An 18,390-nucleotide genomic window follows, 5' to 3' on the forward strand; every position below is an offset into this window, starting at 1 on the left:
TCTTTCAACCAAATGTCCCCCCTTTGAGTTTACACGGGCAAAAAGACACGTGGTCCCCAAAAATCACAGGACATAATGGTTTCTTAGAATAATTTTTTACTTCTCTGCAAGCTCCAGCGGGTTTTTTGCTCACAAGGTTTCCATGGCCAGCACAGCTGCTGGTCAGAGATGGGCTGTCTGTTGTATTAAATCTCAGAGGACCTTTGCTAGCCCCTGCCACAGCTTTCACTCTGAATTGCAAAGACATACTAACAACCCACATTAATCAAAGTTATCCGTGTACCTTTCCAACACCAGCTGCCTGGAACTTGTAATTCCCACAGGGAGGCTAAGCCAAAATCTTGCTAAAATGGTAAGGCAGCCACCTTATGTTGATCCAATACAACAAAGAGCTGATTCTCTGCTACAGCTGGCAACCATCACAACTCCGTGTTCACCTCACAAGCCACTTCCCAACCATAGTGAAAAGGGGAGAACGCGGGTCCCTAATTACCGCTTGATATCTCACACAGATCTCCACACCAGACCTATAGGAAAATCCTCTACAACCACTTTTGTAAAAAAAATCCCGTCAAATCATTCATTTCTGGTACTTCCAAATGACAATTTTTTTTATCTGCTTTAGCTTTGCCTGACATTACCTAATTAGATCAATTAAGGGGAATGGTCATTACACTGCAAGTTTGGCAGGGAGGTGCCTGAGCAGAGCTCTCAGAGGATAGGCACAACTGGGGAGGGTCACAGTACCGGGGAAAAGCCCACCCTATTGCACTGTATGTGGAGTAAGGTACTTCAAGATTAAAGAACACAGCTTCAGTGTACGAAGCTGTGTGGCTGGCAAAATCACATGATCAACCTTTCTTACTTCTAAGTAACATTAAAAGAGGCAAAAATTGCAATAGAAATACACATTTTCCATATAAAAACTGCTTTCTTTTTAGCAGCCATGTGACGACAAACAGGGAAGGCAGAGCGCCGGGTAAATGCGATGCCTGTAAGCCAACCTCGCTTGGATAATAGCTATCCAGCTGGTGAAGAAATGAGAAACATCAATCTGAGGAACCTTAACTGCATTTTAAAGCAGAAATATACCTGTATACCCTCAGGTACACTTCAAGAGGAAGGGCTCGTATTTTTGCACGTTTGGTTGTTCTGCTGTAGGGCAGCAGACATTTTGCTCCGTGACTTGGCCTGAGGACAGCCAATGCCCCTTCGATAAGCTTTGAAGTCTGGGGTACGTTCCCTATCAAATAATGGGGATGATGGCAGCGTTAGGTTAATGGTTGGACTTGATGATCCTAAAGGTGTTTTCCAACCTCAACGATTCTATGATTCTATATCAAGGAGGAGAAGAGTGGTAACAGCCTAAGGACAGAAGGAGGGTGATGTGAAGAGAAGTGACATTAACTGAGTGCGTGGAGTAACACCTGGTCAGGGAGAAACTCACTTAAGAAAATTTAAATTTAGCAGCACATTGTCTCAGCCCATTTCCTTGACAGAACATAAAGCTGAACCTCTTTTTTGCTGCAGGTGATTTTCAGGGGGTTTGGGTATTTCTTTTTTTTTTTTAAGAAGCTGGTAAATCAGAACTGATATATGAAATGAAAAATTATTTCTTCCCACTTAAATGCAACTCATTATTAATGCCCAGGTCTGACTCACGGTACAGGAAATATATTTTAGTCCTTGCAGGCTATTGTGAGAGTCACCACCAGCGCAGAAGCACAGACACTGACGTGTGCTGAGCTGCGACAGAGCCGGGTACCACCGTTCGCCTGTGGAGAAATGTAAAATGTACTTCTGGCTAAGACAGATAAGGCAGCCAATTTAAGATGCATTTTTAAGCAGCGATAAATGCAATTCGACTTTTAAAAGCAGATTTAAGTTAAGGTCTTGGTGCAGCAATGCAAAGCTTCACGTCAAAAGTCAGTAATTTTCTGCCATTTCTGATTGCTGATTTGAAAGCAGCAAACAACCAAGGTCAAAGTTAAAACATCTCAGATATGAATGCATTAAAAGCAAGTTAACATTTCTGATTGATCTGATTATTTAACTTGGACTCTTCCTCCTTAGAAAAAGCTGACCATACCAAAAAGTTTCCAAGCCTTTGGACTATTAATATTCAATTAATAAAATTTATTTCCTGGCTTAGATGACTTAATCAGAAGCCACCTTCAAGTTTTATAATGCAGTGAAACAAGTACCGGAGCAATTGGTTTTAAAAAAAAAAAAATCTGTGCCATTACTGATGGAACAGGATTTGTAAAAGGGTGTGTGGAGAGACAGTACTTCCAGCTGGCTTGAGTGAGGGAGACGGCTGAACCACAGCAGTCATCAGAAACACGGTGAAGTGAATGAATCAATAAATTCAAGAAAATCATCCCTGGCTACGAGAATAGTTTGCATCATAAATGCAGAATAACATCAAATTGCAGTCCTTCTTTTCTTCCACGTAAAAGAAAGTGAACCAAAACAGAAGCTAAAAAGGTGTTTTTTAAAGGAAAAGAAGCTTAAAAATGGGACACAGGAACTTGTGGAAAGACAAGTATGAAAGATTTCTTGGAGACCCAGCCACCTACCTAGCACAGAGTCTCCTAAACCCTCGTTCTTAATTGATACAAACATATTTCTTTGACAAAGAGCGTTTCATGCCCTTGTACCTCTGGGACATGCTGCTGATTTACAGCCTACCAGGAAAGCCGCCATGGGCATGCTGTGATAGCTGTGTTCAGTATTAGTCACCATTGGTGGTATCAGCAGGGACATCTCATGGCACTCCTGCTCCCATCAATTCCACTCTTTTGAAGGTGGGATGCCTCCAGCCACATTTCCGAAGGTACTTAGACACTTTGAGACCCACAACTGGAAAGCAGAGACATGGACTGCATCTGCAGCCCACAGCCTGGGACCCTCTTATCCAGTGCACAAGAAAATGAGGTTAACAGAAAGTCTGGAATCTTCTGAGCTGATGATCAGTCCCTGTGTGAGAGTCCATAACATGGATCCTAAATCCACAAAGTTTATTGTGGTTTTAGGTGCAATCAAACAGCTCGAGGTGGCCTGCGGGTTTTTCCCATGCGTTTAAGCAGTCGTGGATCATTAAGAATTAGGCAACAGGGTGCTTTAAAAAAATCCCGTTGGCTGTCCATCTGCATGTCTGGGCATATAATTGTGTTTGATCATCTGGTCCAGGTTCTCTTATGGAAGCCCACGGTAATTCAGGAGTTTTGCTATTCTTACCTCGTTATTTGTCCTGGCTGCCCCGTACGGGTCTCCAGGCAGAGACACCACCTGCAGTCCCCACTCTTCTTCCCCATTACCCAAAGACCCCTTGTGAAGGCATTTCATGAGCACAGCAGGGCATCTAACAAATCAAGGACAAGGAATAAGTCTGCCATTGCACACTATGGACTAACCTGTCTAAAATTCAGGTCCAACCCTGCCTTAACCCAAATTCTAAAAATGGCCCCAGCTCTAAACAACCAGCAATAATAATAATCTCAGGATAAACTAAAACCAATCATGCACAACTGTATTGGGTTTGCGTGGCAAGGTTTTGGTAGCAGGGGGGGCTGCAGGGGTGGCTTCTGTGAGAAGCTGCCAGAAGCTTCCCCACATCCGATAAAGTCCATGCCAGCCAGTTCCAAGGCAGACCTGCTGCTGGCCAGGGTTGAGCCCATCAGCGACAGTGGTAGCGCCCCTGGGATAACGTAATTAAGAATGGAAAAAAAAAACCTGCTGGGGAACAGCGGCTGTCGAGAGACAAGTGGGAGGATGTGAGAGAAAACAGCCCTGCAGGCACCCAGGCCAGTGCAGCAGGAGGGGCAGGAGGGGCTCCAGGCGCCGGAGAAGAGATTCCCCTCAGCCCCTGGTGCAGCCCATGGTGGGGCAGGCTGTGCCCCTGCAGCCCAGGGAGGCCCACGGGGGAGCAGATCCCCACCTGCAGCCTGGGGAGGACCCCACGCCAGAGCAGGGGGGTGCCTGAAGGAGGCTGTGACCCCATGGGAAGCCCATGCTGGAGCAGGCACGCTGGAGCACTTCATGAAGAACTGCAGCCCATGGGAAGGACCCAGGCTGGAGCAGTTCGTGGAGGACTGTCTACCGTGGGAGGGACCCCACGCTGGAGCAGGGGCAGAGGGTGAGGAGTGCTCCCCAGGGGAGGAAGGAGCAGGAGAGACAGCGTGTGATGAACTGACCCCAACCCCCATTCCCCGTCCCCCTGCAACACTGCGGGGGAGAAGGTAGAGAAATCAGGAGTGAAGTTAAGCCCAAGAAGAAGGGAGGGGCAGGGAGCAGGTGTTTTAAGATTCAGGTTTGGGTGTTTTTTTCTCTCCTACTTCGATATGACTGGTAATAAGTGAATTTCCCCAAGTTGAGTCTGTTTTGCCCATGGTGGTAACTGGTGAATGATCCCTGCCTGTCCTTATCTCAACCTGCAAGCCTTTCAATATAGTTTTCTCTCCCCTGTCCAGCTGAGGAGGGGAGTGATAAGAGTGGCTTGGTGGGCACCTGGCGTCCAGCCAAGGTTAACCCATCACAACAACAGTTATCTCTAGACAGTTTCTCCGATTCAGAGTATACCCAGTTACCAGAACAGCCTGGCAGTGGTACTTTCCTGTAATCAGCATCTCGATAGCCTGGCCCCAGGCTGAGGCTAAAGTGAGTGGCAGGATCACCCTTTGCCTTCACAACTGGATTGGCCTGGGGTATGTGTAAAATCTTGTATTTGGACGGAGGTTAGTGGGAGTTCACGGTCTGCAGCAAGTGGAAGACCGGAGCTCTGTGTCAGACACAGGCAGGCGGGAGCTTCTTGTAGGTCTAGGCTAAACATAGCTTGGAAGGTCTCTGGGCCTGGCAAAGACCTGGTCATTAGAGAAAAGCAAATAACTTAGATGAGGAAGAGCTTAGCAGACACACATATTAATGGGAAACAAGATAACGTTGCACTACTTGCTTTATAGCACGTTCTTAATTGCTGTAATCAAAGAGTCTATAAGGACAAGCCTGCAGGTGCAGTAGGACCCCTAAAACCTACTTACCATATTTATTTATGAGCCCAAGTTTCCTCTCACTTTCTTTCTTTGCATGTGGGTGGAATAACTATCTAGTCTAGGCTTATTTTTTTTATTACGGTCCTACAGACCGGAGCACAATGAGCCCCATATCTGGAGTCTCCAGATGCTGCTGTAATACAGATAAATAAATGACTGATAACAATAAAGCCAGATAAATAAAATACACCAGCCTGATAGGAACTACTGCATTAGTTAGGCAATTTCTGCTCAGTAGCAATTTCTCACACAGGGTACTAACCCACTAAAATAAAGCGAGAGGGTTTTTTAGATTTTCATTACTGTGTGTGTTAAATTGCTCTTTGAGAATTTTTAACAGGAAACAATTATTAAATATTAGAATTAGACATATCTGACATAATTTCAAATTTTGATGTGATAATCCAGAATTTGTGTATTATTGACTGGAAGCCAGGCATTGCTTTATAACTCTGAGGCTCTTGAGAAGTATCCCAGGCTCATAAACTGTCGCTAAGTGATAGATTTTGTGTTTAGTTTTCTGATTTCACTGAAATCCATGTTGGCAACTCTTTTTCTTTGGTCTGAATCCGCTTATTTGGTTCACACACAAGAGATCCCAGCTACTGTATAGCTGCCATAGCTTTGTTTAGCTTTTGAGATCCGTCTGGTTTAGACAGCAACATGGGGAGTGATACAAACCACTTACTTTTTGCCAAATCCTATCTCCTTTAAGGGCTACACTTTCACACCCATAAAGGTGTTTCTCAGAGCTGCTTATCTACAGATGGGGTGGTCCTAGGAGAAACTTCACCTTTTCTTATTCCTAGGCACACAGACAGATTGGGACTCTCTGAGCAAAAAAGAAAAAAAAAAAGAAGTAACGGTAAAATCAGGTTTGGATTTAATTTTAGAAAACATTCACTTAAATACCTTGCTGAATATTACTAGATTACTGTCAACATCCAGCAACAGTTATTCTAAGCTTGTGAAACAGCTGAGTTGTGCCAAGTGGGAAGGATGACAACGGCATCTTTTCCTCCCAGTTACCAGCTAGAGAAGAACAGCCTGAACTGAACCTTGAAAGTAATCAAAACCTGTAATGTTTTTCATTTCAAGAGAAAACACAAATTAATGAAAGAAAAGATATTCTAGTAAATATTTCCTAATAAGATTTTTCCTAACACTTGAAAAATGAAAGCTTTTCTGAAAGGAATTTATTTTTACTAGGTTTTTTTGGTTGTGTTTTTTTAACCCAAAGGGGTTTTTGGCAAAAAGGGAGGGGATGCTTTACAGCACCTGTACAAAGGGAAGTGAAGAGTACCCACATCTTCCAACAGCTCGATTTGGAAATGTAAAGGAGACACATTCTCTCAACTTTTGCATTACAAAGCCACAGCTGCCTTTTCCTGGTATTCTGCTGTTTCTCATCTTCTGACTTTGGCTTTTCAAAGGAAAATTTCACGAGGCAAATAGAGACTCTGTCACAACAAATTCTAGTCTATCTTCTGCGGAATTTTGTTTTAAGATTTTTGTTGACTTTTAGTGGCCAACAGTCATCAGGTGATAACACAAGGGTGGGAAGGAGAAAAAAGATCCTGTGTTAGATTTACATTTGGTGCTCCTGAATGTCATGTGGCCATGCAAGAGCAGGTGCAATCCCACGGGAACCACAGAGCAATGGCCAGTTCAGCTTAAAAATCCCCCTCCCACACGTGCTGAGTGCTGCTGGGTGCCTCAGCCTAAGCACCAGGGTGAGGGGCCGGCAGAGCTTGAGAAGATGGTGCAAACCACTATGGAAAACATTTGATGCTGCAGCTGAAACTTGGTATTTATTTGCCAGCTACCAGGTAAATCCCACTTCATCCCAATGCAACACAGTATTTTTTGGCAGCGCTGCCCACCCTGGAGCACCATGAGGAAGCACTGGGGGTCTGCAGTGGGTGCCCTACCACCCTCCTCATCCCCGGCCGAAGCGTAGCTGCCTGACTGGGGCGGCCAGTGCTCCTACATCCAGGGCCTGCTTTGGGGTCAGGACATCTATCAAGATCACTCTTGCCTTGGCTGCCAGCGTAATGTCACCAGCACAGCCATTCACCCCCCAAATCTCCTGTGCCCATGTCCTCTCTAGTTCTACGCCACCATCACCTCCCTGCTTCCCTGCGTCTTCCAGCAGGTGATGGAGGCTGCAGTGGGGATTCCTTCTCCCTGCGTTCGGGATGGTCTGGCAGAGCAAAACTGCCCTGCCTGCAGGAGGCTGTCCATGACCTCTTCATGCCACCAGAGCAGGGTTTCCACTTCTTGGATGACAAGTGAGGAAAATTCAGGCGGCTCTTTCCCCTTTACCAGGGAAAGGGGACAGCAGCAGGCCAGCAGCAGGGCAGGGGGCACCCACGCCATCCCAGTTTGGTCCAACACCAATCACAGGGACAACATTTCACTCCATGGCTACAGAGAAGAGAAATACCCATCAGAGGAGGACTGAGGAACCTGTGTCTTTTGGCACAGAAGACTTTCAGAGCTGAAAGCATTGCAATGAGCTGGGTTTCTCAGGTTGAAGAGAGAAAAGGATAGCAAAAATTTCCTCTCCTAGAAGAGAAGATACATGGGATCATCTAGATCCACTCTTTGATTAAATCAAAGTTGGGCATAACTGAGACATATATTACAGAAATTGCGAAAGCTAAAAGTGGACTGTCTTTTAAATGTTTTACACCTATCTATGTACATTCCTCATGATTTCAACCACATAATAAATAAAGGAGAAAATACTATCACCTACTTTTATGTTTCTCAATTCTTGTTATTTTTCCTGGGACTTCCTCAGATTCTGACATAAATTTCAGCCTTTGTTTTAGAAACAAGGCTCTGTTTCTCATGGTTAAAGAGAAAAAAAAATGAAAAGGTTAACCCTAAAGTCAAAAGGCAGAAGCCACACCAAACAAATCCAGCATTTATCTTCATTTCACAGGTCATTTTTTAAGTCTATCTGTGATTTGGAGAGCTGATCCAATATTTTCAATGTCCTGGCCTGTCAAGAGTGGTATATGAAGTACACAAGGAAGGTAAGCACTAAGCACACTGGACTTCTAAGGCAACGTTGTGTCTGCCACAGAGGAAGGATTTTAGAAATAAAGAGGAAGATTTTAGAAATAAAATCACAGCACAATGTGGATAGATAAATATTGCGTGAGTGCTTTGCCTTGCTTCTGTCTTTGACAGCTCATAAGGTAATAAACCTGGCATTTTTTAGTTTTTTCTAGCTTTTCTGTACAGATGGGTGTTCTTAAAGTTTAAAAAAACTCAGGTAATTGAGTGACCAACTCAGCACAAGCAATTAGCATGCACTAATTCTCCTTTCACTCTTTCTTTCTCCACTAAAGCACATTTGTGATGACAGTGCTAAGCAACATGAGTTTAGTTTATCACCTACTGATTTTATCATTTACATGGTCATTTATGTATAGATAGATTCTAGGAATTACCAGGAATTAGAGATGATATAGCAAATACCTCACTAATTTCCAATTTTCATTTTAATAATTATTCAAAGCAGAACTTTATGTGGACTCTAACCCAGCAGGTCCTGGCCTGCAGTTGATGGCCTCCTGCTAGCCCCAGCAAACTGTGGCCAACCTGGAGTCCCTCTGAACATTGTCACTTACTGCCTTGGGTGGCAACAGTTTATACCGGGGGCCCCAAATATTTTTGTAATACTAGACTGCTCTTAATCCTCACAGTTTCACGTGTAGCACTGTGGAACCCATCACCAAAGCTGTAAGTGAAAATATTGCTGCTGAAAGCAAAATTTGCCCATTCCAATGACACCCAAGTTTTTCATGAAAAGGAAAAATATGTTATGCTTTACTGAAGGAAGAGTGACCACAAAAGCTAGCAGGTCCTGGGAACCTGGTAACGCTTTGCAAATGCATACAGTGTGCATTTATAGAAATCTGGAACTTACTTTCACTGATGCATCTCTCCTGGGTACAACAGCCACATGGAAACATTTGAAAAGTGGGAATGAGATGTAAATACCTTTGCACTGATAATTTTCCTATTTGGAACTCTTTATGTGCTTTATTACCTAGTGTTTAGTCACAGTATCTAAATAAAAGAAGTTGTGCCTAAGTATCAAGAACCAAGGACCAGCATTTGCGTCATGGCCAGTGTGGTTCCTAGTCATACTGCGAGGTACGTAACTGTGAACCAAACCACTCGAGAACAAGGGCAATGTGCTCCCATTACGTTATGTTACTTTGAATAAAAACTTAGAGGGTTTCTTCAGAGGTCCTTGCGTCTAAGTCCCTCATTAGCCTAGTGATAAAGTTCATAAAATAAAATAAAAAAAGAAAATTAAAAATGGAAGACAGTTCCCCTTGTCCCTGTTTCAGGTACCTTCTAGTGGTGGAAACAGAAACCATGACTGACTCCAAATGAGAGAGGCTCAGAGTGCAGCTACCCAAAGGGTTGTGATTTATCAATGTGCTCCTTTACAAGCCCTTAGGCAATGTTAAGTGTCTCTCTTCTGGTACAAACACCTGTAGGTTTGTCCTGTTTTATGAGGTACTTTAGATATTGTTTTCTGCTGCTATGCATATTGCTAAAACAAAGATCTTTCTTACATCTGTATGCTTTGAAATTCCTAATTCAGGCTTACAGTCAAGCTTCAAACCAGTTCTGAGGAGTTAGCAGAATTAAGCAATGACTTACTCCTTTGTATTTTGAAAATGCTATTCATTTTAATACATTTGTCAATGTAAGTACTAAGTAAGTTTTTAGTATGGTGATTCTGGAAAATTGCCTCCCAGAGCATTATTTTCCTAAATTATGTAGTCTGCGATAAATTATGTTAAACAGTTTTGTATAAATCAAGCAGCTGAGCTGAGTTTGAGGGTACAACAAATGATGTCTTTATCTTACTTGGCGCATTAATTACTGTAATAAGTGTGACACTCTTGTTGTCCATACTACTTTAGACCACAGAGAGGTTATAATTCAGTTTTAATAGTTTAAAACAACTCTTTGCTATACCAATGACAGGGTTGCATGTTTTCATTTAAGTATGTTATATGTTGGAATGCACAAATAATTTATTTAAATAAAGGTATATACAAATATGATGAAGGAAAAACTCTACAGAATTCAGTACAATGGCTGCATGCACTGGGAATGACGCTATGATTTGCTTCAGAGGCATGGAGTATGAACTGAAAATTAGGAAAAGTTTTGATGGTGTGCTGAAAATCCCATCACCACATCGAAGGGTCTTCAAACCTGCAATACATATTATGAATAAAAAAAAAAAACCATTAAACACATTATAAACCCCCTTCTGAAAATCCCAAAGTTAGAACTACCTAAAATTTTCATTTTAATAATAGCAGCAATAAGGAATACATATATGCATTTGCAGTTGAAGATTGTATATGCAACTGTCATTAAAGCAGGGGCATCCTGGTTGGCCAGATGTCTATTCTTTGTACCAGAACCCGCCCCTCCACACTGCTGCCCAGATGGCACGTTTTTACACCACTGAGACGCACTGCAAAGCTGCTTTATGCCATTAAGAAGCATGTAATGAAATTCAGCTAGAAAACTATGATAAGTTGAAAGACAAATAGACATGTTTCTCACTCTTAATCAGGAGTAAACAATTTCCAAAGAGAATTCACTGAACTAAAAAAAAACACAAAAAAACCCACATCATGCTGTTAGCACCTTCAAACAAAACTGAAGTCCACAGCCACCATCCTAAAATATTATTGTGGTATTCCACTGCTCAACATCAAACATTTGAAATCCATGTTGAAAGGCATGCTGAGGGCAGGATTTGATCTAGAGATCCTCTGCTTGCAAATAGCTGTTCTGTCTACACAGCAGGTAAGTCAAGAAGTGGAGAACATGGAGAGAGACTAGAGGAAATGCACTTGCCATAATTTTTGCCATCTAAAAGCTGGGCATCTAGTCTTCCTTCACTATCACTGGGGAGATGCTGACACCTTGAGTGGGCAATTGATCCTGGCAATTTTCAGATGGAAAGCTCATTTTGGAGATACCCATCCCTCCGATTGACTGCAAAGGCAGCCTAGACAACTACTTACCACTCAATACCTAACTTTTGAAGAGGCAATAGTAGGGGAGACACATCCTATTACTGAGTTTTAAAGTTTTTCTCATGACTCTACAGGCTCAATAAGATCAGAAACATGCCACATGACATGTTTTTGTCATAAGGACTCATTTGAGCCCAGGTCAAGGTGCCTCCTTTCTTTATTGCTTAACTTCCTATACTTTAACTGGTTTCCGTAAGAATCTCTCTAAACTTTCTTTATATGGTCAGCCATACACCTAGGCTGAAAAATACTTTGGGGCATATATTGGTCAGCAAGAGTGAAACATCAAAGCAGGCCGGCCGAGCCGAATACAGGTAAGTTGTTTATTAATACCTCAATGTTTGGTTACAAAGTTCGCTCGCAAGAATTCATGAAATGAGTCTCTCTCTCACTGATTCACTAAGTGCAAATTACATCTGCTCCAGAACTGGCTGCATATATAACTATTTCTATAACATATACTTCATTAATTTAACTTCAGAATAATGGCAGCCTGCCTTTCATTCATTTGGCCTGGCTTCCTCCAGGAGGAAAGCTTAGGCAGCCCTGTTGTACCTGGGCATATTTGCTGTGTGTCCAGCTGTCCACTCCTGCATGGCTCCCCTGACTTCCCCACCAGCTTTCAAACCCTCTGGACCATTTCAACCAAGTCAGAGAGAGGTACAGATATCTCAGAGATACTAAGTTCCTGATGCGCCATAAAACACAGGACTGGGTAGGAAGAAGATTTAATTATGTCCTCACATGGAGGAAAAAGCTGGAGCGGGGTTCAGAATCCATACAGGATTTTATCCTAGAAAACATATCCATAGGAAACTAGACATCATTGTTCCCAGGACTCCCATAATTGTCATCAATGAATGACAAATACCATACTCAGTTTAAAGTGCTGTTACAGGGGGTATGAAATAAAAATCTGTTTCTCATCAATTCTTGATCTTATATGCAGACTAGTTTGTTATTTTGCTCATGAGTTTTTGCTCCCTGGTGTGTTATAAATAGCATTATTGAAACAATAATAATAACTATAAAGTTTTGTTATGAAGGGGTGAAAATTACAGAGAGTATTAGACTTTGTACTACCCTGTGTGTTGCCTCAAATTCATGGCAGCGGAAATTTCCCATTATGTGAGGGCTCTGCCTTGTCATTACCAAACACAAAATAGTCTCATACATTTCACTGCACTCCATGCAGTTTTTTACATAAGCATCTGCAGAGAAAAGTGCGTTCCCACCGCTGTGGTTAGTCATCAAACCCTAAGTCAACGGCCTCCCGACGCACAAAACCGCAAGTCGCATGGACAACCTCCCTTGACGGCAGTAGAAATTTTGGACACCTTTCAGTGAAAAGATCACGCCCTAAGTTCGGTGCTGCAGACTATTATGCTTAAGTACCTAACGGGTCTAACTGAGGCTTTGCACAGCTGATGAAAATGCAGAGCATTTGCTTGTAGACTCCTGAGATGACTACTGCATAAAATATGTATTTCTGCAGTAGAAGTACTAACAGCAAACTTCAGGCTATCAGTAAAGGCTTAAACTGAGGTCATTCATGCTTGACTGTAAGCAAAACTAGAACTAATATTTTCTTTCATGAGACACACAGACACGCCACCTGTATCTTACTTTTTCAACACACTTACTTTTAGCTGTGTAAGTTGTAGTCACTATTACAGTGTCTTACATTATAGCTAAAGGGTCATCACCTAACTAGATAAATACAACTTGTACATTTGAAATCCCACTGCTGCTTGAAACACCACTGTTATTTTAAACCAAGTACAGATGGAAATACAAAGGCCTTTTTTCCCTTTGTAAAATATTAGGTACAAAACCAATGTGAAATACTGTATTTTAAAGAACAGTCATAGCTGTGCATTTGTGTCTAAATTAACGTATGTGCATATTTACCACTCATACACTTCAGAGGAAAAATTTAAACCTCTTTGAGTGGCAGATGAGTAGAAATACACCATTTTTGTGGCTCTAAACTGTCATCAGCATACAATTCTGTGTAATAAAGCCCAGTAGGAGCAAGCAATGGGGGAATGCTTCCCTTCCTCCAAACAGCAGCTATGGCCTGGAATGAGGAGTTTGAACTATATTATGTCTGGTAAAGCATTTCTTGCATTTATAGATGGTGCTAGCTTTTAACAAAAAAGGAATTTAAATATTTTTTTCAGCATGTGTCTACCCAGCTGTTGGTGGCATATGTTTTCTCCCTGTGAAACATATTTACTGATAACAAATGAAACTTTTAAATCTAAATGAGAAGTGAAAGCCACCACAAAACTTTTTCATACTTACCTGGATCTAGGAATATTTTCTGTGCTTTCCCTCAACAAGAGGTCTGAGATCAGTGTCTCTGGGCTTGATCTCTTTCCATATCTAAGGAAAGAGAAAAAAGTTGTATTTTTGTATATGCCAGTTTTTAAAAAATGAAGACTAAGCATGGAACCATTACACAAATCTTTTCAGAAAAACTGAATAGAGCAGACATAAAGACACCTTTCCAGCAAGTATTCTAACTTAATTTGACTTAGCCATGTGAGAAAATGTTCAGGACTGGATATATTCTTTCCATAATCATATTACATGATAGTATTGAGAAACTCTGAATATTTCTCAATTTGATGGCTGTTCCTGGATACTCTAAGGTCTTGCACGTTACTGACGTGAGCATGGAAGAAGGGGGAGGAAGCTGTGCGTGACGTGACCTCCGAGGGTGCCATTCCTGCCTACAAACCCAATTCCATCTTCTCATTACCTTCTGCATTGTTTTAGATGCTACTGTATTGTAAACAAGAAGTCAACTTTATCTATTAAGTGAATAGAAAACTAACTCAGATATGCCATATTATCCAAGGAACGAGCCGAGATTTTTTAAGACAGCTAGTACATTTGGGGCTGCCCAACACATAGCACATTAGGTTGTAAAAACTGAGCTACCCCAAGGTAATCATCACTTTTGAACTACATGGCCATGGGAGAGAAAACTTTCTGAATCAGAGTTCTTCTATTAAATGGGATATCACTGGATACCTTTATCCTATATTTAGGCAGCAGCTCTCTTTCTCTTGCTTTTTTTTTTTTAAATCCTGGATGCTATACATTGCTCAACATTGAAAGTACTGCAATTCCTGGTTCTTGGGAAGCAACTTGCTCTTTTTTTCCTGAGAAAACAGAAGTAACAAAGAGCAGCCAGCTTGACAGACACTTTTTCACTATAAGGATTCATTAGCCTAAGAGCAATTACTATAAGCAAATGCTCCTTTGGTTGCGCAGAATTAAGATCATGGTTTGTAACTTGTGTATGTAATTAGTTTGAATCACGAAATATATTAACAGGTAACAGCTTTGCGAATGCTACGTGAGTGAAATTCCGATTCCGGAGAAATCAAAGGTGTAATTAGGGACTTACTTAGATTTTATCCATTGCTATCAAGACATTTCTCCAATGACTTGATCTAAATTTCAAGGAAATAACCCCCAAAAAATTCCCAAACTATATTTCAAAAGCTAGCCGTTTTACCTGTTGATGGCATGGCTTACTGAAAAGTGGAAACATATCGCACCTTTCAATCATTTTATTAAACCTTTTTGCATTTTTACATTGCCTTAATCACTTTAGTATATCACCTGTGCCGCAGAAAGACAAAGCATCAGTTTCAGAATTTTAAAGTAAATTTCTTAATCTAAACTGACTGAAAGCAGGTATCTGCAAAGAACCAGCCATAGTAAAATGCTATTACAATAACGCAATGAAGCATGATCAAATACCTTGCACTCCACCACCGCAAAGGGATTTCTTTCTTTCTATTTCCCTGTTCCAATTAATATGTATGTGACCTGGACTTCAACTGAGGGGGAATCTAATTTGCCATTGTTTTAAAGAAATCGATTTAACAAATCAACAACTTGCTCTAACAGCTTCCACTTGGGCAAAACTCCCACTAATCTCTTGGAAAGTTTTGTCTGAATAAGAAATGGGTAGCAACTCTCTGGAGTGCGGAGATCCAAACAAATCACGACGATGACTGTGTTGGGGAGATACCTTCAGCGCCTTAGCTAGATCAGTGCTGCTACCTGAGCTGGATGGACCCACCACGTCCTCACACAGCAAAGCTGCGAACAAGGCAATTACCAACTGAGACCACCAGGGCTGGCCAAGGAGCAGCTGCTCCTCCGACATCAGATGTCCGGGCCTCCTGTCTGCCCCGTAATTTTGCCACTGGGAAACAACCATACTACAGCCATAATAAAAAGAGGCCATGGACAAAGTCAAACTCTTCTTACTGAAGGAAATGCCTTGGAAGATCTTTGCTCCAGCTGCTTTGTGCTTTGCTCCTTGTCTGCCCTGCCCAGCACTGAGACAACATGAACACAGAAAGCCAGGCTTTTTTTTTTTTTGCTGTTTGGGAAACACTTTTATCAAATATTATTGCTGTTTTAAAAGAATGAGGTTCCAAGCTTTGTGAAAATACCTGCAGGTTTTATGCTCAGCTTGAGACAGCAAGGCCTTTTTTCGGGAATGCTGATAACCCACAACTCCAGCTGAAGTCAAAGGGACTGAAGACTAAACATACTTACTGCACCCTACAAGTACCTGTTCCCCTCAGCTAACCTCAAAGGGGCATAAAGCTGATGGGCACAGATGTCTGAAGCAAAGTGAGATGGATCTGAAGGAGAAGGATCTCAAAGGAGAAAGGAAGCAAAACAGCCACACCGACAAGGTCTAAAGAAGAGAAAGATGGGCTGGAAAGAAGAAGAAGCTTCATGGGAGCTGGGGTGAAGACCTTGCGTGTCACAGTACCTTGGAGGGGAATGACACTCAAATGCTTGGGTTAGGCCAGAAGCAGAAGACAGGTGGATGAGCCAGAAGGTTACTCATAATCACAAAAACATCAAACAAGACTAGACAGATGAACCTGAAGAGAAAAAAGCATCGATCTCTTCATCTCTTCCCAACATGCTCTTAACTGCTCCACCTCACCAGCTGCACAGTGACCAGGCTGGGGGCACCAGCTCTGGCAGGAGGCTGAGCACAGCTCAGGCACCCACACCAGGAGTAGGGAGAGCCCCTGGACCCCTCGCCTGCTCCCTGTTACAGGGCTCCCAAGCAGCATCATGCACAAAAGGCAGGGGCAAAAAGCTGTAAGGAGAGAGAAAGCTTCAAGCACACCCGCTGAAACAGACCAAATGATCATCCTGAGAGCAGTCCAAAATGTTTCAAAAGCTATTGATTCATTTTGCAAGTGACTGTGTCACTGCTGAAATAGGGGACCTCCAGGAGCTCAGTTAAGCTTTCCAAACAGAGGCAGCACTTACTTCACCTCTGTGCTGTTAATTCACCACACAGGGGAAACAGCTCACGTTTTTGGGTTTGTTTTTTTTCAGTTAACCTACATAGTCAACTTCAAAATGTGTATCATGACGTTGCCTTAAGGTGGGGTTTTTTCTCCAGCTTTCTTGTACTTCCAAGTCAATTCTGTTCCTGTTAATTATAAGAAGGTGGGTGGGAAATCTAGGTAAAATCTGAAGAACAAAATTTAAATTCTGCATTGTTTTATCCATCAGCAATGATAACTATTTCAGTTCATTTCAGAACCCAAATCCACACAGAAGAATGAAAGCAGTCTCAGTCTCCGAATTGTGTACTTGCACCCCAGAAATTAGGGGAAAAAAAGCTAGACAGTCAACATTAAAGCAAGCATACAGGGCACACGCCAGAAGTGGAGGTTGAATGCAGAAAAGAGGGTTCATTTGGTTGGGTTTGGAGTTTTTTTGCTTGTTTGTTTTTAAATATGACCTGATTTTGGACAGGAACCACCTGTGAAATTGGAGAGGAAAGAAACAAAAGAAGAAATAAGGGACGAGCCTGGAAATCCCGCCACATGCAAGGGAAAAGGGCAGCAGAGGCAGAACTTGAGGATCAGATTATTTTAGCAGTAACCTAGAAGCAAAAAGTTATCCGAGCACAGGCTATCACACAGAAGCATGCCATACACATGAACGAGTTGTGAATATTGCTTTAAAAGTTCAGGACTGAAGAGCTGTATTTCTATCAGCCGCTTCATCTGTGTTATGCTATTAGTGCACTGGCAGGCAATGTTATGGGCTTGCTGGGAAAGCTCTCAGTTACACGATAGCCTCCCTTCTAATTTAATTCTTCAGACTTCTAGAGGGACAAATGAAAGCCTAATTTTAGACCTCTCATCTGGTTTTAATATTAAACAAATAGATAAATATGTCAAAGCTCTTCTGGGTCACACACTGTTCAGGGACCTCAGGGGAAACTTCTGTTAATCACACAGTCTCAACTGGACAGATGCTCCCAAAGAAAATGATTTTTTATAATAATTTGCACTTTTTTCAGACTGAGCCTTTACCCCTACTTTAACAAGCACAGTCATCCCCAGAAAGCCAGTTTAGAGCCAGGCAGGTTCGAGTCACACTCTTTTCGCTTTCAGCTTGGGCTTGGGTTCTTGCTTGTGGTCTTGAGAGAGTTTTTGGTGCTCACAGCTGCATGAAGTAGCTGGCAAAGCGCAAAGCATCTGGACTACTACAACTCCTCAGCAAGGCTAGAGGGTCACTTTTTCTCATCAAAATCTTCACTGGAGTCAGTGGCAGCAACAGAAGTGTGAACCGGCTCCTACTGCCCTATCGAACTCTCTCCAGCTCCCAGATTAGTTATGTTTTCTCTCCCTTTTGGGGGGGTCTCCCCATGCACGCTGCCCTGTGGTTCATGCTCCTGCCTGCCAGCCTGACTGTGCCAGGGATAGAAAGGGATGCAAGAGCAGAGGCAGCATCAACACCCCTGCCCCTTCTGCCAACTTGGATGGTGGAAATTCAGCTCTGGACCCAGAGGTGACTCAGGGGTGCATGGCTTCGCTCTCTAAATGGAGTCTGTGCACCCCATCTTTCTCTGTGTCGGTGGGGGAAGCAGGGCAAGACACCCAGGTGTGAGGGGGCACCCCACTTTCCTCCCCAAAGCCTTGCCAAGGAAAGAGGTAGCCCGGAGAGTGGGAAAGGGAGATGCTGGCCGGGCCGCTCTGCCTACCTCTGCCTGGTGATGAGGTTGATGTAGTGCCTCAGCGCCGAGTAGTATCTGGCCATGTCCTCTGCGGGGGCGTCCTCGCCGGGGCTGTCCGGTTTGGAGGGGTACGCTTCTGCCAGCGTCCCCAGGCAGACCAGCAGCGACAGGGTGAAAGTCAGCACCGACACCCACAGCCTCACGGTGCCCT

At 42.8% G+C, this 18,390-nt stretch overlaps 1 protein-coding gene across 1 annotated transcript in view; it reads right to left on the reverse strand.

Moving 5' to 3' along the window:
- Positions 1-10,282: 10,282 nt before the first annotated feature.
- The window catches only part of NPY (neuropeptide Y), a 9,630-nt gene continuing 1,522 nt past the window's right edge, over positions 10,283-18,390 (reverse strand). Inside the window, exons 2-4 of the mRNA XM_035894065.1 lie at positions 18,207-18,388; positions 13,454-13,534; positions 10,283-10,307 (exon numbers count right to left, since the gene is read on the reverse strand). Of these exons, the coding sequence (XP_035749958.1) occupies positions 10,283-10,307; positions 13,454-13,534; positions 18,207-18,388 (288 nt within the window). The remainder of the gene's footprint in view (positions 10,308-13,453; positions 13,535-18,206; positions 18,389-18,390) is intronic.

The sequence above is a fragment of the Egretta garzetta genome, unplaced genomic scaffold, assembly GCF_000687185.1.
Source record: "Egretta garzetta isolate BGI_Z169 unplaced genomic scaffold, ASM68718v1 scaffold94, whole genome shotgun sequence".
Lineage (NCBI taxonomy): Eukaryota > Metazoa > Chordata > Aves > Pelecaniformes > Ardeidae > Egretta > Egretta garzetta.